The 23579-nt window shown below is 40.8% G+C and overlaps 2 protein-coding genes across 9 annotated transcripts in view; both read right to left on the bottom strand.

Annotated features, from left to right (window-relative positions):
• Positions 1-52: 52 nt before the first annotated feature.
• On the bottom strand, positions 53-1657 carry LOC120458093. 2 transcript variants are annotated; one of them, XM_039645620.1, is made up of 2 exons: positions 526-1657; positions 53-339 (listed from the first exon to the last, which is right to left on the bottom strand). In XM_039645620.1, the coding sequence occupies exons 1-2, from the start codon at positions 1024-1026 to the stop codon at positions 127-129; spliced, it is 714 nt and encodes a 237-aa protein (XP_039501554.1). In that variant the 5' UTR covers positions 1027-1657; the 3' UTR covers positions 53-126. The 2 variants fall into 2 exon arrangements, with proteins under 2 accessions (XP_039501554.1, XP_039501555.1); XM_039645621.2 differs by having other exon boundaries at positions 103-331.
• Positions 1658-1684: 27 nt separating this feature from the next.
• The window catches only part of LOC120458091, a 39165-nt gene continuing 17270 nt past the window's right edge, over positions 1685-23579 (bottom strand). For 2 of the 7 annotated variants that reach the window (XM_039645612.1, XM_039645615.1), the window contains 6 exons: positions 11043-11149; positions 9277-9373; positions 4328-4465; positions 3520-4147; positions 2782-3417; positions 1685-2113 (listed from right to left, as the gene is read on the bottom strand). In XM_039645612.1, the coding sequence (XP_039501546.1) occupies positions 1959-2113; positions 2782-3417; positions 3520-4147; positions 4328-4465; positions 9277-9373; positions 11043-11149 (1761 nt within the window). In that variant the 3' untranslated portion in view covers positions 1685-1958. Of the gene's footprint in view, positions 2276-2781; positions 3418-3519; positions 4148-4327; positions 4466-9276; positions 9374-11042; positions 11150-14635; positions 14863-17249; positions 17295-23579 lie in introns of those variants that run through there. The other 5 variants (XM_039645611.1, XM_039645617.1, XM_039645613.1 and 2 more) reach the window with 5 other exon arrangements.

Raw genomic sequence — 23579 nt, 5'->3', positions numbered from 1 at the left:
TACTAAATTATATTTAAAGTGGTTTTCACATAGCTGTTGTAAGGAATTTTGTTGTTTAACGCTAACTTGGCCAACTAGTTGTAAATACTAATGAAAATGTTAGTTCTGTGTATAGTTAGTAGGTTCTTAAGCATCAGCCTCATTTGGCTTCTCCTCCTCCGCCTCCGAAGCGTCTTCCTTGTCCGATGTCGACTTCTGATTTCGCTCTGATTGCAGTTCCACGGAGATTTTCTTAAGCGCCTCCAGATCGTGTAGTTTTATGCGTCGATTGTTGGGATCCAAGCAATTGACTTTGACCTCTATGAAGTCGCTCGTCTGCTGATCGTCCCAACTGGAATACTAGAAAATAAGGCATCTTACTGGAATTCACCTTGGCAAACCTTTATAAAATGCTTGCCACAGCAGGTATATCGTATTATAATAACACAACTTGAATTGACGTTTGCATAATCAGTTTTGGTTCAAGTATAGATATGCCAAGATGCCTGAATGTGACAACCATTGTTACAAAAATAAACCACTCACCACAGAGCTGGAGGTGAAGAGCAGCTCCTCCTCCTCGGCGGCCGACTTGACCCGCAGATACTTCTGGAGTAGATTCGTCTGCTCATCCTTGCGCCACAGACACAAGCGATTGTTCTTCAGCCAGTCGCTTGCCATCAGATCCGACTTCTTAACCAGCAAATCCAGCTGATTCAACTTGACGAACTGCTTCTTGGGCGGCAGACTCTGCGGTCGCTTTGAGGTGCTGGCCGATGGGTAGTCAAAGTCATCGTCACTGGGATCGGTTTCTAGGTCATCCTCCTCGTCGGACTCCTCGTCGCTCACTTTGGTCATGCGGCGCTTTGCCTTGGAGGCAGTGGCTGCCACGGATTTGCGCTTCCTGCCGCCATCGGTGGCAGATGGCTTGGAGGGACGCTTCTTGGTGGGTCGCCAGTCCTCCTCGGAGTCGGAATCGTCCGGACTAAAGTCATCCTCGTCGCTCTCCTCGAAAGTGGTGGTCACCAGTTCCGTGCGACTCCGCATTCTGATGCAAAAATTCTCTACTCCTGCTGCTCCTCGTTGAAGCGACCGCTTAATCCTGCAGCGGTTGCTGCTGCTGCTGCTGCGTCTGCTGCTGACTGCTGGTGCTGCTGTGGCTGCTGCGTCTGAAAGCTGACTGAAAATTTTATTGTTGACTCCGAAAAGCCCATTCCACTACCCGCACGGGGGGGTATCCGCAGCATTATCCTTCAAGGGGTTGCAGCCCGTCCTCTCTTTCAGCGGAAGCTTTTGCGCTGGCGAGCTTTGCAGTGTTGCATCTTTTATAAGACATTTCCGAAAAGTTCGCCGAATGCGAGCTTAATCGCAAGGAGTCCTGCCGCACATCCTGAAAGCTTTCGGCGTAATCACAAGAAGCTCGATCTCCGCATCCTTAGAGCTTGTCTAAATTGGGTCAAAGCTCCTTCTTTCATTTATTTTTAATCAACAGTTGTTGCAACTTACGGTTGTTAAAGAAGGAAGTTACATGTCACATTCTACATATTCGGAATTATATATATACATAGGTACTCTATATATTTTATATCCTTGCAGTTTCTTTAAACACAACACTTACCCTTTAAATTAATGCAAAGCCTTAACCAATAAGCACATTTTCCCATATTTTGTAGCCATTTCTTTCCAATCAATAGACAGTTTTGTATTATCTTTTATTAAGATGCCTTTTACTAATGTATATTTATTTAAACATTTACATAAAGCTGGACATTGGAGCACACACACTACGAGTACTACTACATACACAGTTAAGATTTAGTTACTATTCTCTACCTTCGTTGAAGTATTTTCTATGCAAATAATTTCCAAACTTTCTAGCAAGTCGACTAATTTAGCGCTTATATCCTTATTAAACTAGTGGGGGAGCAGTCTGCACTCCATCGATTTGGATTATCCCTAGATCCTTAGACCTTTAGGCGCTATACACGCGTGGGCGTGCCATATATAGCGCCTGATCCGACTCCGGATCCAAGTCCGGCATTATTCCGGCGCTGGGCGAGGGGCGAGGCTGGCTGGGGGGTCGGTCCATTGTTGTTGTTCAGGCGACGCTGCTGACTGTCTGAATACGCACGCTCTACAAGTGGAAGTGGAAGTGGAAGTGGTGGATAGTATCTGTATCTTTTGGTCCATTCACATCCCGATCTTCTCATGCACTTGGGGGCCTGTCTGCTGGACACTTTGTGTAGCATGCACAATGGGGGTTTTGGGTGGGTTTACCACATATTTTCAGACTCTTCTTTAAATTGATAACATGCAAAAGTAAAGTGGTAAACGGTATACATTATAAGTTGTGTTCAAAGGTGTTGCGCTTGACAACAAATGATAAATGGAGTGAGGATGATATATTTCAATGAAAATAACAAGTGTTTTATATAATTCAAAAAGAATCCTTATCATCCCCTTTAAGATGTGTCTAAATAATAAAATATATTGTTGTTAAAGTTTACATGAACTTAAAGCTGATATGAACTTCTTAAAGTAAAAAACAAAAAAAGTATAAATTAAAATATAAGAAATAATAATGGTAATAATATATAATATATAATAATAACATATAAAATATAAAATAATAATATTAAAACTTAAAAGGGTACAAAACTATCTTCACTAATAATTGAGCATTCCAGGTATCAAGTTTTCCAAAACCATTCCACATACGATCCTAAAGCCATCCCATAACCATGCCAGATGAACGATGATTGGTGCAAGCAAAACCGTACAAATCCAAATCCTCAAACCTACCTCGAAACTTGAGGCCCTGCGCCTCGTTGATGATGGCGGCCAGGGCGGGATGTTGGTAACGCTCCCGGAAAATGGCCGATCCGTTCATCCGATCCGAGCCGTTGGTGTTGCCATTCAGGGTGCCCATGTTGCCGTTCCCATTCCCATGGTGCAGCATCATCAGCTTGTGCTGCGGCGTGTGCTGGGGCGTCAGTGAGGTGGGGGGCGTGGCATTGCCGTTTTTGTAGTAGCGATTCTGGTTGGGATCGTAGGTGGCCGGCTCCGGATTCTGATTGAGGCGATTGGCCATCTTGATGGAGGCGCAGCGTTCCTCCTCGTTGTTGCGCATCTTCAGGATGCGCTGATCCTGCACCGAGTACCTCGAGCCGTGCAGGGAGTTCAGCTGATTGAGATTGCTCACTTGGGCGTTCAGCTTTTTCGCCCGAAAACTGCCGCCTGGCGATGATGAGTTGTTCAGCAGCGTGCCTCGCGACGAGCTGCCATTCGTCTCCGTGCTGTCCCTGCTCGCCTCCCGATAGCTCGAGGGGCGGTGCGTCGAGGGGGGCGTGTCCAGGCCACTATCATGGGCCGAACAGTCCAGCTCGGTTTTGGCCAGCCCCATGTTGCTGCCTCCGCCAGTGGGCAGCATTGGTTGCACTAAATAAAGAGATTGAGTTAATATAACTATTAAATTCATTCCTTTAAAAGGTTGTAAACGATGCATCAGTTGCATGCTGCAACACTAGTTTCAAAACCCACCTGAGTGCCTCATATCAGTGGGCGCCCTCGGCTTCCTGTACAGCCAATCGCGGTCCAGTTCGTTGCCATTATCCGGAGTAGCGCTCACTCCGCGGAACAGTCGGGGTCTCCTCAGCTGAACCTCCGTCTCCTCGGTCTCCTCGTCCACCACCTGGTTGGAACCGAAGCTGCTGTTGATGAAGATCCGCCTGGGCGAACCGTAGAGTGCGCCGGCCTGGGTGAAACTGTTCTGGGCCGAGACATAACCATTGGAGTAGCGACTGAGATTCGCATTGCTGTGGTGCGGGATCTTCTGCGGCGTTGAGTGATTCGTGCTGATGCCGCTCAGGTGATGATTGTGGTTTTCGTTGTTCAGAGCACTCAGATCCGGCACCGAATCGGAGAACAGGAAGGGATTGGCACCGCCATAGCCGTTCAGGCTGCCAGCTCCGATCTTGTGGCGGGCCAGACCACCAGTGCCATTGGTCATCAGCCAGTCGTCCAGCGCACTGGAGTAAGTGCCTCCCAGTCCAAAGTGCTGGAACTGCAGCGAGGCGTGCGAAACGGGCGCAGCCAAGGAGGCGCGGGATCTGGGTCCTTGGGCGATCTTCAGGGCACGTCGTCGCTCCTTGGAGGTCATGGTGCATTCCTGAACGAAAAAGCCAAAGTTTAGTTATAATTTGACAAAGGTTTAATTGTGGAATAAATCATAGTTACTAATCTGTGTCTCTTTTTGTTTCTACAGTCAATTAACCATTTTCAGCTTAGGAAAATTCTTGTGTAATGAGCCAAGTTAGTTCTAGTATTTATCCATTTCATGGCCACTCACCTCCAGCAGCTCGAACCAATCCTCGAGGCCATCATCGCAGCGGAGGAGAACACGACCCTCGCGACCCAGAAGCAGTCCAATGGCGCTGTAGGAGCGCCGGTTCAGCCACTCCACCTTCTCCACGTCCACCAGCTTGACCTGGAGCGAAACCGCAGAAGACAATGCAAAGCGTTAGACAATCAAGTTAAAGGTTATGTAAACGTTTTTCCGCCGAATGCAAAACACAACGATTTGCCCGGGTCACAACTCAGTGGGGCGCTGGGAGCATGAATGGTACACAATTTTGGAGTGGGAAATGGGTCTGTATTTTCAATGCTTAGTTTGAAGCTTGCTAGACTGGCATACACATAAAGATTTTAGATATAACTAATTACTATTGGGTATAATTCAAGTTGAGATGCCTTCAGCAGAAAGTAGATTTATGTAAAAAAGAGCAGCATTAACTATTAATCTATATGCTACAACAATTTAATATGACACTCTTTCGGTTTTTTTTAGCTGCAGAGCAAAAGTTCTCAAAATAACTAAAATAGATGACTGATATAAAATGGTGAGCCCTAACTTGGCAGCCCACAACTTTAGCTGAATAATGCACCAATTAAGCGAGAGCCTTTTACTTTGCTGTAGTACGTGGCCCGCTTCCTTTTGCATTTTGCAACTCGGTTAAAAGTCATTAGGCCAGAAGGTCTCTGCTCTGTGTGCCACAAACAACTACATCCACTGCTTTTCCTATGGGGACCGCAAACTTTTTAGCATGCTAAACTTTTTATTGAACTTAATTTCTTTTTTTTTTTGTTTTTTTTTTAGCTTGCAGCTCTTGTTTATGAGGAAAACTTTAACTCTGCCAGCGATTCATCGTGCCGTCGCTTGTGCTCGCTTATGGCCAAGAACTATGCGAGGCCATTAGGCAAATATGTCAGCAGGCCCAGAAAGTGGGGGTAAAATCAAGAAGCTGGACCGAGTCACTAGTGCCACTGGTGGCAGCCGCGTGTGGCAATTAGCCAAGTTTCCTTCTTTATTTATTTCCCCCATTGGCTGCATCTCTCTCTCTTCTTCTAATGGCCAACATAATTAAGTTCTTAAAGTATTCGGATCGTTTTTTATGATAAATAGTGGCGGCGGCAGATGGAATATGGAATATTGCATCCCATTCGTTTGTTGGATGATTTAGTGCGGTTTGCTAGTGCTAAGATCAAAGATCGAAATCAGAACTCACTTGGGAGTTGCACGCATTTGGTAAGTGCTGTGTGGGTGGTGACATGCAAGAAATACATCACATTTAAATATTTATGATAGCACAATACGCAGAAAAATATCAAATTTGATTTTAAAATCCTTAGATATAAGCTGGAAATGCCTAAAGGTGAGTTCGGAATGACACAATTCCCTTTACAATATATGCTTACTATTACTAATTTCACCGTTTTCTTTTGCATATATTTTGTATAAATATAGAGTGTTTTTAAAGTCTCTTTGACCTCTATCTCCTGGCCAATCTCCGACCTCAGTCTTTCATAATGTGTGCCAGCCCACAATCGATGGCTGAATATTTTCCAAATTTCCGTTTTACCTTTGGCTCACAAATAATGTGCTCAAGGTCGATATTGATCGGCTTGTTGGCCCGCCTCTTATTATTTATTATTGTTATTTATGGGTTTTATGAACAAATTCCATTGTTGTTGCCCCCGCTTCATATTTTGACATGTTGAACAGCATGCGCTGTCAAAACTAACACAGAAGCTCAATTGATCATTGATTCGAGTTTTGGCATTGCAAATTGGGAAAGTAAATTTGAACTTAGGCGCGTGTGTGCTTAAGTTGTTAAATACATCAGTTAAGCCTTTTCTTGATTTCTTAATATTCAATTTAATTTCTGTCATTTTTCTTGCATCCATTCCCTCTTAATTATGCGTGCTCACATTTTGAGCATAATTAAATACTTCAGCATCGATATCCAATCTCTGCTCTGCAACCCAATTAATAATGCTCATTAACGTTGAACAGGCGGAAATTGCATTTCCCGACAGGCACACCCACCGCCCCGCCCCCTTTTCGTATTATCCCCATGCCGCCCACCCAAGGACAAAAATCAATATAGCTTTCAATCACTGTCGAAGTGCAAAACTGCACAATTCCGAGGCGGAAAACTTTACCCACCCGCAGGCAGGTGAACCGAGCCATCAGCTCCACGAGCATACCACCAATTTTCCCAAGCCCCCTGCACTTTCAGCACCTGTAATTATGCCCGATTGATTTCCCCCAGGTGCAAAGATGTCAGACAATCGGACAAATTCAGTTTCATCACTTTTGCCGCGCTAAGTGTGCTCCATATGCAAATGGGAATCTCTGATGGATGGCAGGAGTTTTAGAACTCGGTATGTTATTTCTTAATTGTGCATTAAATTGTGTATTCCTTCTTACATTTAATCAGTAATATAAAATAATATATTTATATTATTAAATTAACTAGGGAAAAGGGATATAAGAATCAGCTACCTAAATTAAATCAAATCAAATACGTAATTAGATACACATAAATGATAAATTTTGTATAAAAAATCTGTTGTTTAATATTTGTATATTTTTAATATTTATATTGATTTTTAGAATATATTTTAAGCTCTTATTGTGTTATTTTATATTAATATATACCAATTTACACACTTAGTTTCTGTTTGGTTGAAATTGAAAGCGTGAAATTGAAAAAGGCTTTAAAATCAAATTAAATAATTCAGCTGAAACCATCTGTCTTCCAGCGCAGTTGCTGCTCTTTTCGCCTAATTGATTAAGGTGATTACATTGACGAGGCAATATTGAATCATTGTAGTGTCAGTGAAACATCAATGAACACGCAAAAAGCACAAAGAAGCGATAAAATGAGATGCCGCCTTCCCTCTCATTAATGAGTCAAACATTTTCAGATATTCTCCCTCTCTTTCGCACCCGCACAGTGCCTCTCTCTCGCACCTTTTTGTTCAATGACTCGTTCACGGCTGGCATTACGGGTTCGCGTCTTAGCTACACGAGTGTGGGGGTGGGTTGGTGTCTGTGATGTGGTTTTGCTGACCAAAAACGGTTGAATTTTTAAGGTCTTTAACTTGAAGGTCAGTTTGGTGTTTATTTTATGTGAAATATCAAAAAAAATGGATGGCATTTTCAAAAGAAACCCACAATTTTGTAAAACAAATTATGTAATATGTATCTAGTCGAATGAATTCTACGCGTAATTTCTTCATAAATGTTTTCCCTCACATTAGATAAGTTAATCTCCCGCATGGTGCGGGATTTTTCACCATTTAGTTCCACCTATGTCATTATTTTCCCCCGTGTCTGCTTTTCGCATTTTCCCATTTCCCTTGCCACGCTTGCTTATTTACTTTGGAAAATTGCCCGCAGAACAACGGCGCGTTTTTCACTTTGTTTTATTTGCGAGAGAAAAATGTATTTTAATTTTAAATTAAACTGTAAACAACAACAACCTGCTGCTGGTTGTGTATTGACACTGCTTTTAAGAGCGAGATTTTAGCAGAAAAGCGCCAGCAAACAGAAAAAACGACACAAATTTAAAACAAAACAGAAAATAAAATTAAATTGAAGAGGGGGAAATGAGCGCTAAAGTAATTTTCCCATGATCTCTTTGCAGTGGCGTTGCATTTGTTGTTTGGCTGTTGTTGTTGTTTTTGTGCATTTTCCTTATTTGTTTAAGCAGCAACAACAATAATGTCATCAGCAACAACAAAACACATCGGTAGCCGAGGTAATGAACAATTTCACGGCAATCGTGTGTCCAATACTCTCACCTAAACATTTGCTTTGACTTTAGGGAATCAAAATATAGGTATGTACATATACATATATAACTAAATACATATGATAATATTTAAGGAATTCTAGCATTATTAAGTCTGTAAAAATTATACATTTAAATGAATAAGAACAAATAAAATATTTGTTGAAATCATATAAAAGCAACATGTTAAGCTATTAACTCATTCCTAAATGATTATTCCGAGAAATACTTTGGAAGCTTTTGGAACATATTGTTTTAATCTGTTATAACATAATTTTTTTTGAAAGAGAATAATATTTACAAATACTTTTTCTGGATAAAATTGTTCACATTTTTCAAAACATTACACAGCAAACCGAAAAATATCCAGTTCAGGGTGTTTATACATCGACTTTTCGCGATTAGCATTTTCCTGTTTTTGTGTTTTTCACTGTTGTTTTTGCTATTGCAGTTGTTCCTGTTTGAGTTTCGCTGCTGCCAGTGTGCAATATTTGCCCGTTTGCCTTAGTATTTCTCGTATTTGCCTTGTTTTCATCGCAAAAGTTGTGCGAAGTGAGTGAAGGGGGGCACTCGAAGAGGGCGGAGCCCCAAGAAGAGGGGAGGGGAAAATTAACATGCAGTAGATGCGAGTTTTAGCCAATTAGTTGAGCTTAGTTGAAGTTTTTCTGCTCGTTTTTATTCCCCCTGCGATCAGGATTTGTTTGACTAAAAAAGAGGATAAATACCCCGGCAATTGGCATAGTTGATGCGGATTTCCACTGAAGATTACCTATCCATTGGACGGGTGTCCTTCATCTATCTGGCTGAGAATTCAATTGCCAAACGTGACTTGATGTGCCTGGCATTGTCAACCGAAAAAGACTTCATTTATAAGGCATTTAGGTGTGTCCTAGCCCCACTCTATAAAAAGCCCCCCCTTAAACACGAACAGGTTATTCATGGGTTGCTCATAATGCTGGGCATAAATCTTTTTCTGGCTGCAATAGAATTTAACACAATGCGCAGTAAATATAAAAGTTTGCTTGACACTTCGCTGAAGTGGAGGCGTTTTGAAAGGGGGATATAAACGCGGACTCGAAACTTTTAAGGAACTCTCTATTGTCTACCTTTTGCATACTCTTTTTTTTTTAGGAATTTCTTAAAGTTGGCATGCACTTACCTTGAAGATAAACTGTCCCATATCCGAGGCACGTTCATTGGCCGATCCCGAGGCTCTTTTGAAGCAGTGCAAGTAGTCACGAGTGAGCACAAAGTATCTGCAAGTGGAGATTGGCTTTAGTCAGTACAAATCCGTTCACAACTGGAGGAGTGACCTTTAAATTCATGTCTATCTGCCGAAAGTCTTCAGTTAAAGGTCAAATAAAAATCCGGGCACTTAAAGTGTTGCCAAAAAAAGATGCTTAAGCCCTTCCCCATGGATGGCATTTTGATATGTTATTAATAAATCATAAATCATGCGCCAAAAAATCAAAACCGCTGCTCGCCTTTGAGCAGAAAAGTACTTCAAGCTTTACGACTTCCTCAAACGATAAAAGTATTATATTTTTATTTTGCAGCAATGAAAATCGACTTTATTAATGTGGCCAGCCATTTGCTGATGCATATAAATTTCACATTTGTTTATTATGTATGAAGCGTACAAGACAATCGCGATAAGCGAGCTAAAAGTTCTCAAGCTGAACAGAAATTGTTAAATTGGTTTTCAGTTGGATTTTTGGTTCGTCTAGTGGCTCACTTCCTAGGTGGAAGTTCTCATTTTGTTAAGCTTGTTAACGTGGTCAAGTAAATTGAGCCAAGAAAATTGGTCTTCGACTCTGCGGAAGAGTTAAATGGCTTGCGGGTTTCTCGCTTTACTTCAGTGGGTGGTTTTATGGAAAAAGGTGGAGATTCCAAAGCCAAAGATAAGCAATAACTGGAGGCCTTTTGATAGCTGAACACAACAATATGAAAATGATTCGGAATAAAAAATATAGATAAATGCGAATTTAGGTCTACATTGTTATTTTGCATTAAATCGATTAGAAACATCGAAGAAACATTCTTCAGTTTTTAAGTGCCTATTTAATAATTCATAAAAACTTTGCGAAGACTATTTAGAGCTTAAAACATCGTCCTACACGTTGCGAAATGTATTTCAGATCTATTTAATAAATCGCATTTAGCTGGATGTAATACTGTAAAACGAATATTCACCAACAAAATACCGGGCTTAGTTGCTCATTAAGTGTCAATTAAAATGGCACTCTTAAATGATAAGCGATAAACGTAATTATCGGTTCAAAAGGGCAAAAGCCGAAAGTGAAACAAAAACACCGAATCGCAATGCAACATAATTAAATATCAATTAAATGCAGCTTGATAGGGGAAACAAAAACAAAAGAGCTGTCACATGTTCCACCCCCTGGATTTTGGTGCCCCATTTTCCCCCCATTAGCATTATCTGTAAAAAAGGACGGGCCAGCATGCAGCCACTGTCAATTATGCCCCTTTTCGCAATTAACAACCCTCGGAGGTTGTGAAAAATATTTGCATATTTTCCGGGGCGGTGGGCGTGGTGGGGTTGGTGGTGCGCTCATGTCTGGTCTTTCAGAAAATGCAGATTGCGGTGGAGGTGAATTTAAAAGCGCTTAACATTTATGCAGCCCCACTCGACCGCAGAAGAAACTGGTCATCGAATATGAGTTACATTTTATGAATATTTAGGAAAAATCAGGGGCACATTTGATATGACTAAGAATTATGTTTCTATTCTAATCGCAAAGATAATTGATTTTTTACAGTAAGCATGCCATATTAATTTTACCACCAAATGTTAGTTGAAAGAAGTATCTATTGTTTCGCAGATAAGATAGATTTACAAATCCTTTTGAGTATTTACTTAATTTAAATTTGTAAAATTATAACCTATCTGTTCAGTGTACTTACCGCTCCTTCCAGCGCGAGAAGAGCCGATCCCTTTGCTGCCACAGCAGTCCGCGTTTAATGGGTCCTGTCATGGAGGCCACCGGAATGCGTCCTGCCAGCAAGGATTGCTGCACAGCCGAGAACGAGAGAGGTAGAGAGTGAGTGAGTGAGAGAAGCGGGAAATTGTTGCTGATTGTGCATTCTTCAAATTTAATTATGGGAATATTTGTGTGCATGTAGTTAACGCACTTCTATGCCTCAGCTGCTTGGCTCGTAAATTCTTTTATAAATTATTAAAAAGCCCGGCATGGAAAAGCCAATTTCCCACACACACACAACAACACACACAAATAGACCAGGAGCGGAGAAAGCGGTAGGGAGAAAGCGAGGCACTCTCGTGAGCTCATGATTAATGTTGCTTTAAAAACGCTGCCACTTGCGCCCCGCTTCTCAACCCCAAACGCCCTTTGGCCCCACTGGACCCCCCCTGCCACGCCCACCGCCCACTGGCGTCGCATACATACATATATCCCCATTCTCGACTTGTACCATTACTCTGCCATAAATTCTGTTTGTTGCCGGTGCGGTTTGTTGTTTTGGCTTTATGAGCATTAAGGCAATTTATTATCAACCATAGTGTTACAATATTTTACATTAACAAATGTTGCCCGCCGTGTCCTGGTTTATTTGCCATAATTATCTTGTATCTGTATCTGAATGTGTTTTTTTTCTGCGGCTGAAGATTTAATTAGCTGTCAAATAAGATCATCCGTGATCAATGGATAAGGTTATTTGTGTACACACAACTTTTGTTTTAGAGTAGTTAAGTTTGAAGCAAAGTGGAATAAATTAAAGGTAAATCAATTGTGTATATTCAAATATTCAATCGGTTTGACCAATTCCACTTAATGACTCAATTTGAACTTTATTCAGCGACCCCTTTGGCGAATTACCAGCTATATCTCCAACCAAAAATGTCAAACATTTTGAAGTCATAAAACCAAAGCTAGCCGAATCTGAAACGAATTGATTCCAAATGAGATGCTCAAATGCCAATGGCAAAAGGCAAAAGCCACTGTCGAAACCAAAATAAAAAAAAACATAAATGCGAAAATCTATCAAAATGCTAACGGGTCGTTTTATTTGCGAATTGACAAAAGCGGGATTCCGAAATCGAATTATAATTGAGACGAACAGCGACGAACTGAATTGGGGAGCTGCAAAGTAGCAGAAACAATTTCTGCCGAAATCTGGCAAATACCCGAAACGAGGCAATAAATCTTTTGGGCGCTGAAATTGAAGATACTTTTCTTGTTTTATCTGCTACGAGCCATCTATCCTATAAATGGAATGAAGTTCTTAGCCAGTTCTCTGGTCAAATTAATGTTAGTCACGAGCTACGGGCAGACAAAAGCCAACTTCAAGCTCAATATGGTCAAGAGGAAAGCTGGCTGAAATGGCGGAAAACGGAGGAAAATGAAAGAGTTTGTGCGGATAATTCGGAGCAGCGAAGGGAGGGAAGGGTTTAAAAAACTCGGCTGAAACTTAATTTGGCGCATTAAAAACTATTGTGCGCTCGGAATGCCAAGGAAAGGGAGGAAAGAGAGCGACTGATGCGGCGGGAAAGAGAAAGGACGAAACGTGCTTCAGCCATTGCAGTTAATGAGCAAAATGAGTTTGCTTTTGCCTTTTCGCAATTGGGGCCCCAATTTTGTAGCATTTTTTCCACTGCTGTGGGCGAAAATTAAGATACATACAATACTTTTTTTTAGCGCTCTTTGTACCAAAATAAATACAATTCTGTGTCAAATCAATGGCATTAAAGTTGGAGCTAAAAAAGTTTGTAAGCTAGACTGTCAATTAGCGGAAATGCGAACTAGAGAACTGGATAAATCCAACTTCGGGTAACTACAAAAGCGCTCTTTATCTGAGACCTACCTCTATTTGCCTTTCATTCAGGCATTATCTTTCTGCTCAGCCACCTATTTGTTTTGCATTTACTATATGTACCATAAAAGATAAATTATCATTTCTTATCGCTCTTTAAACACTCATTTAAATAAATAAATGCATTTTTAATTAGCCATCATAGTTGTGTGTTTAACATTAACCGAAGAGACAAAGAAATCAACTCCAACTGAGAACAAATGTTCAAGTGTTGCAGCTTCCGCGAGCCACGCAAAAATGCAACCTTTTTTTTTGGAAAAAAATTCAAAAAGATGTCTTTGTGCAACTCTGTAGTGATTATATAACCCTTATGACTTCAGTGTCTCAATGCCCTCATTTTCATTGCAGTTCATGTCATTTTTTCGTGTGCGAAATCTTTTGCAATTGCAGAAATTCCATTTCCCCCAACAATTTTGATTATTTATGCTGCGGGTTTCACTGTTTGTTGCCGCCAATTCAAGCAGACAGTGGTGAAAAAAATATATATATTTCTGGTATTTCTTTTTGATTGCACTCAACTGGGCTTATATAATTACCTGGCCAGGCTGGGTCTGTCTGGCGCCCCATTTATGGTGGCTTTTAATTGAGGTTGCACTGGACGAGGATGAGGATGAGGACTGAAATTTCCGCCACACATCATCATTTTGATGGATTCACACCCTGTTCCATTTGTGTACAGCAATACGCCAACACTGACAATGCAGCCTCTTCAGTTCTTCAATTATAAATTGTTAAGTCTTCAATCTGACTTTTGATTTCCGTTTACCAAGCCCAAATGTGTCATCGCCAACAGCATATGTTTATCCACAATTTTTATATATATTGCACCTTTTTTTAAAGCTTCCTACTTTATCTAACAAGTCACAGGTTTACTCCTCGTAATCACTCTCCTCTTATGCCGATGCTTAAAATAGCAAATCTGTAAGTCATGTGAAAATTCCCTTCAATAACAAATAAATAACATTTAACCTGGTTTAGCTGGTATATTGAATTTTAAGATCTTTAATCTTTTAACTCCTCTGCTCGCATATATTAATCAGCCTAGTGTAGTATATTAATCAGCAATATCAAAGGCGGCTCTTTAAAACAATTACCGCTTTAAAAGGCAGCCAGTCCGTCAGTCAATGACTTTTATAATAAAAAACTTTTGTAATTTAATTATGCACACGCATCCACAGACACAAACTACTTTCAGCGTTGGCGGGTTCAGTGAAAAGAACACACAAAGTGAAAATTTGTGCAACAGCTGGAAATGTGAGGGGAAGTTAGGCCCGGCAACCCGGCAACTCGGCACAGCGGCAAAGAAAAAGGAAAATGGCATCAAATGGCATATGAAAAGGTGGGCCAGGAGCTGACTTTTTATTTAATAAATATTTTTCTCTTTTGCCAGTTGAGAGCACAGCAAGTATTTATGACTTTGGTTGGATGAGTTAACATCAAAAGGCAACAAAATAAAAAAAAGAGCTGAAGAAAAACAATGGTCTGCTTTTTTTTTCGGTGAATGTTGAGCAAAAGTCAAATATAATCCGCAGCTGAAAATGAAATTCAATTTGCCAACACAAGTCATGTTGAAACAATTGAAAAAGCAGTACCAAAATGGAAATGTTCGACGTTCAAATACTTGTTTCGTTTTAATTGAAAGTCAACTAATGTTGAGAGTTGCTTACCCAATGCAAATCCGTTGAAAAAATCATTTAGCTCTGAGGTAAATTGAACTATGAATGGATTTCCTTTTTCCGTTGAGTTCAAATTTCATAAAGAAATCTTTCCAACAGTTGTTAGTTTATTTATTCGAATTTCGATGGAGTTTCACTGACACTCAACACTGCACAACACTTGGCCTAAGATCAGCTCGAACCGAAACGTACCAACTCCCATTGACGACTATTCAAAATTCTGTTGAGCAAAGATTTTCATGACACAGAGTCCGCCTAAACATTTATTTTATTTGATTTTTTCCCCATCACATATGGCGAAAACAAGCCCAGTTCAAGGGGTCTGGCTGTGTGTGTGTGTTCTACACATGCTCGTGAGCACATGCAAAAAGTATCTGAATACCCCAGCATCTGAGTTTGTGTGTATCTTTGTATCTTAGTATCTAAGTATCTGTTGCGGCGCATTGTCGTCTGCCGTGACGTGACACACATGTGGGCAATTCTAAGCAGGCAGGCCACGAAGATTTTCGGTGCTGTTTTGCCGTTCTTGTTTTGGCCAAACATGTGCCTACGGTTTTTGGCTTTTATGGTTTATGTGTTAATAAGGCGACCTTCATGACCACAAAGCTGAGATTTTTCTATGTTTTTTTCTTTCTGCCTTTTTGGCTGCAAACGCAACTGACTGGCGATGTGGCAATGGGCGTGGTAAGTGAATAAAAAATGAGAAATTAGTTTTTATCTGCCTTGCCACATCAAAGATATTTACGGTCAAGTTTCTAAAGAATTCGCGTTGGATGGATATGAAAGGAATTGAATTCAAGGAAAATTAAATCTACAAATCTACAAATATTTCGTTGACCTACAAAACAAATTTAAAAGTTTCAATTGCTTGCTTTTTAGGATAGTCAGTTTTCCAATGTGCCTGCGATTGAACTCATCTTTTGTGAGTTTTGTTTGACTATTTGTGCACTAACTCACAATCTCCTCAAGCAATTCAACCCATCGACCTTCAACAGACTCCCTCCAGTCTATCCACATACATTCTAACTTTTTCTCGGTGCCTAACTGTCAGTCACTCAGAATGGCAAGCTGCGTTTCAATTCCAATTGCCTAGCTCTTTTGAAATGCATTTGGCAACGGGAAATGGAAAATTGCGCCTGCCTGTTTCTCAGTGGGGTGGCTGCCCGAAAAACCCATTTTCTGCCCAAGAAGAATCTCAAAACGAGCCATGTTCACACGGCCAGAAATACAAAAAAAAAATAACAAAAAGACGAGATCCTGCCGCGCAGCACTAAGAGATGAATAAAAGAGCAGAAACCAGAACGAGAATTTCAGTTGTTCTCTGGTGGTTTGGTTTCTTAGAAATTCATCATTTGGCGACTCTGTGTGTGCCAAAAACAAGAAAAAAAGTAAATCATATAAATGCTAACGCAAAAAGTGTTGAGCATTTGGTGTGCCATGTGTGCAGCGGGAAAACGAGAACAGGAAGTCGAAGGAGCCGCAAGAGCAGCCCTTGAACTTGGCCCAGGAAGTGTTGGCCCATTGGCTGCCGGCCTAAATCGTTTTTTTTCTTTGATCCTGAGGGGGAAGGGAAAGGGAAAGGGGGTTGGAGTGCCTCTGAATTGCAACACATGTGGTGTTTGTTCTGCAGAAAACAAGCGCATTGTTGGAAGCAAAGTTTACCCTGTATTTGAGTACATGCAGAGATGAGCTTAATGAAGTGTGTTTCAAGAGGATAAATTATAATAGTGCCAAAAATCCATTCCTAAATATTTTTAAAACCAAAGTTTATATAGTTCCAATATATCCCTTTTACTTAAAATTTATGCCAACTTTGCAATTTAAATATCAAGGGTAATTCTAACTAGCAGTATTTCACAGCGCAAAACTCGTTGTCGGTTTTATTTTTAAAATTCTATGCATATTTTTTAAAGCCCCCCAGCTCCCTCATGTGGCATCCCCACTCCCTCTTGGGGACTTTGGCGTCATGCGGGCTCGATGAAAATCATGAGGTTTTCTTTTTTATTCAGACAACTTCAAAAGTGCTCAGAGGTGATGTGCGAGATGCTGGGCAGAAGGGCGGACTGCAATTGATGGTCCAACTCTCGGCGGAACTGAGGAACTGAGCTGGCTTCACACGTTCCTGTATCTTATGTGTATCTATTAGCCGCAACTATGTAAGGTCACGCCCAGCATGGAACCGCCGCCCTGGAAAAAGCATTTCACATGCGGCTCCAAGTCAACTTTGTATCTAGATAAACTTGGTGCGAGTTGTAGTTGTTTGCCATGCCTGATTATGACATTTAACATGAACACGTAGCGAGTGCAACACATGCGAGCGAAAGCTCTGGTATTTTTCGCAGTCTTTTGGTATTTCTTGCCCCGGTCACAGCTTGACACGCCTGGCAGAAACCCAGAGACCAAGAAGACTCTAAACTGCAAAACTGCAATCCAGCGAATTTTTTCACATCTTTTCTTTACGCTTAACCCCACAATGTAGTGTTCTTTTGGCCCTGGCAATAAGCTGCCTACATTTGAGAAGTTAGTGGCACCTACTCATTGCTGAAATTGGTAGTTCAATGGAAAGGTGCCAGAATTGGCAGGAAAAAGTAATGTTTTTGCTTACGTCTTGCTTGAAATTCAGCCAATTGGTTTGTTTGTTGCAACTCACCTGGAAAGAGAAAAGGAAAGACACATTTAAAATATAGCTTAATTCAATTTATACAAAGACTAATCACCACACAGAGTAGTTCTAACAATGCATAGAGTATTTTGATATGTAATACATTAATAGGGGATTAAAATGCTTAAGCTGCCAGAAGAGTTTTGAAGAATATTTTGTGGTTCTATTCAATCCACCTGCGTTTTCTGATTATGTTATAAATTTGTTAAAAAAAATTCCAAGTCCGCTTGAAAAAATATACATATATGACGCGGCTTATTCGATCGGAGCAACCAAAACGAGTTTCATTAAGCAAAATCGAGTTGGGAACGTAGACAGTCAAGTGTGCCAGCGACTTATTTGTCACTAGAGCTGTGCTCTGTGTTCATTATGATCGCGATCGAGTGTGGGCGATTGAGCACTCGTTCTGGCGGACTGGCAGCGGCAACACCCGGTCTGGCTAAGGTCAGGCGTTCACCAGTGCGTATGAGTAATAATGTCATAATTGTCGCATTAAACAATTAACGAACGACGCACTCTATAAATACACTATCATTCCGGCAGGCTCTCGCTTTTTGCCGCATTCAAGTGCAATCATCTTTTTTGTTTGCATTGAAATTTTCTCTGTTTATTTCGGGTCGTGTTATTTTTGCTCGGTTCGCTGCCTTTAATTGTTTATGTAAATTAGAATTTTGTATTTTTCATTTTGCCGCTGATGCCTCTCGCTGATGAGCAATTTAAATACACACGACGAGGAAGTGAATGTGCGCATCGACTGAAGCAGAGTGAATCTTTTGGCTACTTTTGGCACGACTCGCAACTGATTCACAGTGCAAACAAAGGTGTGAAGTACATTAGCCAGTCAATATTAACAAGATGTTCGCTTGAGCAGGGGCTTGGTCTAAACCGCAAACTAAATTCCCTAAATGTTGACTGACTGGAACAGCTCTTTGTGGCTCTGTACCCAAATTGGCTGCCAGTTGTCAATTGTTAAGTTGCTCGATGGATCGGCAGGTGGGCATAGTTGCAGAGCTGGGCCACAAGTCCATCCATCTTCATATGTGTCCAGATATGCATCCAGCTACCACTGCCACAACGCTTTCCACTTCCGTTTCCTGGCCCGTTCAGTCAAATTAGCTTTGCCTGCCAGCCAGTTAGTTAGCCAACTTTCTGCACTCGCCTTTGTCACACTCGTCTAGACTTTCGTTTGATTGAGCGCTGTGATGACAAGAGACATCTCTGTCACGGCTGTTGCCAGGTCAGCCAACTAGGAGCACCAGCCATCAGTGGCCAAGTGGAGGCCAGCCTGCCTCCTTCCACTGCCACTCATGTTTGGGCCATCATGTTTTGGCCAGCTCTCCGCTCTCTGCTCTCAGGTTCAACGCTTCAATTAAGCCCGCTGTCAATCATTTCTCGAGCTTCATTCACACTTTTGTTTAAAAAAATCGTGAACAATTTTATGACTTGTTTTGATTAGGCGAAAATGACTGAAAGGTGTCTGCCAGCAAAATGGGATATTTTGATTTTATCTTACTTTAGTCAAAAAACAAATTAGTTGGAAGATTAAAGTCAACAAATAAACCGAGAATATTATCAAAGAAATCTGTGCATTAACTTATTGATATGAGTATGTAAAGAGTTATTAAGCGACTCAGAAAGTAAGATATATGTACATATTATTAAGATTTATGTAAATTATATATTTGTGTTGCATTTCAGATTAAGCATGCTTATATTCTCTTCCATTCCATATCGTTCTCATCAGAGAATTCCGTTTTCAGCCTGAACTTCCGACTCTTTTAAATAGATCGCCTCGAGATTATTGATCTTGAGTATTTTGCTTTCCATTTATCATCGATTTACACCTTTGTCGCTGGCTTTGTCGCCTCATACTTCTTCTTCCGCCCACTTTCCGATCCAATCCGATCAGATCCCAATCTTCGCCAGACAAAAGACACAAGTCCGCCTGCCCACAAGCCCAGCGATTTTGCCCCGGGGCCGTGAGAACTGTGCCAGGTGTATATGCCTCTACCTCTATGCCTTTTATCCCATCCAGACCATTGTCAACAGCCAGTGGCAGGGAAACTTTGCACTGTTTTACCTATTTTCTTGTGCAATTATTTATAATAGCGCCCGGTTTCAAACATTAATGTACGGGTAGCTGCCTCGATGCAGGTAAAGTTCCTACTCCAGACATTGTCTCGAGGTCCTCAGTTCATTAAGGGTAATGCATGCCAAAAAATAATAAAAGAAGAAAAAGATTGAAAAGGGAGACACACCGTCTGACAATCAGTTTGCGATCCAGACTGGCGCACACCCACATGTATCCGAGTATCTGCGTATCTACGGGATGCCAGGATACGTTCTTAATGAACGCCTGTCGCCTAGCACCTGCTGCAGTTCTTAAGAAAATGTACCCTCATTTGTCGGCTACCATAGCCTGCAGGTAGGGAAGTGATTTTCCACAGAGCCCTGGCTCTTAACTATTTATAAATAATTAAAGTGCAAAGAGTTCTGGCCAGTAGTTTGTTATTGATTTCTTAAAGGAAGTTTCTCGAACTTTTTGTACTTCAAATATAGTGCTTGTTTGTATATTTATGCAATTTAAAATATTAACTGGAGTTTTGTTTTGCCGTCCAGCTGTCTGGCACATTCATTGATGGTGGTCTGAACCACAAAAGACCAACTCAAGAACTCAAAAACTGCCAGCACTTCCGCCAATCAAAGCCATACTACTTACGCTGCTTCAGGAAGATATAAGTAGGTATATTCCCTTCCTTGGTATGCCAAACAGAAGTCTTACATGTGTTCTTCTGGCGCTTTTGTTTTTACCGCCTGTCACATATGTCATATGCAAAGTAAAGAAGTCTCGTATTTCCCAACATTTGCTTATTAGCGTAGGTACTTGAAGGACCCTTGTCATCCGAGGGGCAAGGTTGTGTGGGAAATACATAGCTATAGCTATGGCCCTCTGTTTCCCCAATGCCCCGCCCCCTGTTTATGATGTGCTAATGGGCGGTAAATATTTTGTAAGCTTCATTGATTTTCATGCATTCGCTGTGGCATGGGGAAATACTCGTACTTCAAGTGGGTCATGTAGAACGAGGAAGCCAAACGACATGCAAGCCAGATGATGAATGGTTTTATCTACATACGTAGTATACGGCCTACTTTCATTAAATGGCTTAGTGCATTTTGTGGTTTTATGAACTGCCTTTTTGCAAGGACTTCCGGCATCATAAATTTGCAATCAACGCCCATCAAAAAAGCAAACCTGCTCCTAATTTAAGCGCCTCACATGGCAGCACATTAATAATTGATACAAAAATATTTGGTTTCTTGTGCGGCGAGAAAACTCGTTGCTTTTCCGCCAAATGAAAATGAAAAACTGGTCAAGCGTTTCACATGAGTGACATTTTCAAATGTGGCGAAAACGACTTTGGCAACCACCAACCGCTTTTGTGCTCAATAACTCGCCTAGAGAGTGAAATCTTGACTGGGAAAAGTGGGAAACAAGTGGCTGGCACATGTGGCTCTAGAGATTTATCAGCTGGCCTCCTGCCGGGCGGCATCATCATCATTAACCACGACAGTCCTTTGTCATTTTTATCACACACAAGAGCGGGGGAAGGTCCTTGGACTGCCCCACAAACTTTATGATAAATGAAATTTTTGCACCAAGCGGTTTTGCCCAACTTGTCCTGTTTCGTTGTTGTTCCGTTGAAAGGCCAAAAGGAGTGAGGGGTGAGGAGTGGAATGAATGGCCTCCATCATTATTGTAATTTTCGAACAAAACACGCACGACTTCGGTTTCAGTTGGACTTGGGCCAGAAATGCTATTTGGCCAGCTGACCAACAGACACCATGTGTGATTGATTGTAATTGAGGTTGGGAAAAGTTGTTGGTTGTTGGTCGTTGGATGTTGGATGTTGGTGTCAATGTCAAGAGTGATGCGAAATTGGTCCACACAAATGCCGTTTGACACTTTTGTAAGCCGAAATAAAGCATTCTTCAAAGAATCGAGCTTCTTATCCATTAGTCAGCAAATCTATACAATGGCAATTTGCTGTTTTGTCAATCGGAAAATGGTAGTGTTTCCTTTTGGGCTTCAATAACTTAACAAATTTAATGGTCATTCGGGAGTTTCATTCAGCTTGCCCAATTATACTTCTAGCCAGCCACCTAGTAGTTTCTAAAGTTTTGTAATTAACCCAGCTTAGCTACACTTTGACCCTCTTCACAGCAGTTACGGAAAAAGTGGACTCATCTAATTAACACAGAAACGCAAGTAAACCCCCTGCAAACTAAATAAACAAAAAAATAAATTATACTCCCCATTAAAGAGCAACAAAAAATGTAATGTTCAACTCGGTTTTCTTTTCGTTGGCTGTGCCAGCAATTTCACTTGCGAAAGCTGGCGGTCTGAGAAAAGCTAGAGAGCTGAATTTGTGACTCGGATTTGAAGTTGAATTCGGTGTTATATAGCATTTCGTAATGGTCGGCGGGCGAGAAGCCCAAATGCACATTAACACGTTTCAAAATGGGTTCAAAGACATTGCCAAATTTTGGAATATATAAACAAAACAAAATCTTGGGAAAGTTTCTCGAGGGCTATCTGGAAATGTGTCAGAGTCAGAAAATTATGAATGAAATCACGAAAGCACAATGGCACTGCCATTGGAACAGAAACAAAACCAAATTAGTGTTGGTCTTTATCACAATGTGTATCTTCAACTACTTGGGCAACGATTACCCAAGAAAAAGTTTGAAGATGGGTGTAAAGGGTGCGGCATACTCGAGCTCAAATTGTAGACTTATGCAATTGTCGTTTTTCTTATAATTGCGAAACGTAAAGAAAAGTCTTTAATGCTGAAGGAACCATTATAGATTTAAAGAGATTTCAAAATATTATGAAAGCATTTGTTTTCTGTGTAAAGCAGATTGTCGCCAGGAGCGAGCGGTTGGTCTTTAAAAGATGCGTTGAAGTTGAAAATTTCTTTGTTTGGCTTGAAGTGGAGCCACAACATACAGTTGTTTTCATCAGTAATTAAAATGTGCCATAAGCGTAAATTTTAATTAAATTAATTGTTTAACAAAAAAAAATGTAACGTTTACAGCAGAATGCCAGTCGGAATTCCGCAGAGTCCAAATTGTGCACCAGATTGAGAAATATGCCCACCAGCGAGTTGAGCCCGTTTAATCCCGTATCTATGACTTGCGAAATGTATCTGAAACAATTACCAGGCACATGGCAGTCCTACCCACTCACTGACTAATTGACTTGGCTGCTCGATAATTTAGATATAGTTCCAGCACAAAGTAGCATCCAGCACTTAAGCGAAAGTATCTCGTTTTTCTCGCCGCGGCATTTGAGTGCTTTTATTTGCCATAAATTTGCCATAATTTGCATGAAACGAGCCAAGCGAGCTTACTCATTCACAGTTGTCTGCCGGTCAGGTCGAGCGACAAGTGAATCACCGGATGATCTTTCCCAAATACGCAAATCTACGTATAGTATCTACGTATCTGCAAGTTCGCCGTCAGCCGAAGCAAAACAACTGACGCAAGTTCATTCAAGAAATTTCTGCTTATTGCGAATCAAAAATACAATTTGTATCAGAAACGTGATTTGTATGCAAATTGCAACTTTTGAATTTATTTTTGCCGCATTTTTTTTTTGTGAGTTTTTAATAAGCGGCCACCAAAATAAACTGTATCTGATGGATGCAAATTACTGTAGCGCTTGATGCTGGTTGACATTGCACAGCGTTTTTCATGTTAAAACATAAAAATTAAAATGCCTGCGGTTTGTATTCATGGTTTTCCCATCTCCCCTCGATTTCTTTGCGCCATTCGCTGTGGTCTTCCGGAATCCGGAGTGAATAAATTTCATTAATGTGGCCAATCGTAAAGTGTATAAATAGTCGAGTTGTTGGCATGATAGGACAGTTTATCGTAAAAATCGTGTTTTGATGCCGTTGCCATTGTTTATTGTGTCTTTTTTTCATACATTTTTCAGTCGTTTTTAACGGTTCTTCTCAACGCATGATTAGAGTCTGATAATCAAATGGTTTTTGTTACGTAATACCAATTGGTTGTGAGCTTAAAAACTAAATAAGTTTCCCTACCCCATATACAAATATTATAAATCCATTTATTTTGAGTCTCAGAACAAAGTGTGGGTAAATGAAACACGCCAGCAGAATATTACTTTGTAGTTTAAATGTAAACATATAATAACAACACACTGTTAGTACCCCTTTAAAATTTCCACTTGCAAATTCTGGTGCTGAA

This window comes from Drosophila santomea, chromosome 2L (genome assembly GCF_016746245.2).
Source record: "Drosophila santomea strain STO CAGO 1482 chromosome 2L, Prin_Dsan_1.1, whole genome shotgun sequence".
Taxonomy (NCBI): Eukaryota; Metazoa; Arthropoda; class Insecta; order Diptera; family Drosophilidae; genus Drosophila; species Drosophila santomea.
The sequence above is the reverse complement of the archived record's forward strand: the minus strand, read 5'-3'. Positions and strand labels throughout refer to the sequence as shown.

Bases quoted from the DNA above. Each gene is read 5' to 3' on its own strand.
- LOC120458093 (XM_039645620.1), bottom strand. From the start codon at position 1,026: ATGCGGAGTCGCACGGAACTGGTGACCACCACTTTCGAGGAGAGCGAC. The intron at 340-525 runs GTGAGTGGTTTA...CTTATTTTCTAG, and splicing joins TCTTCACCTCCAGCTCTGTG to TATTCCAGTTGGGACGATCA.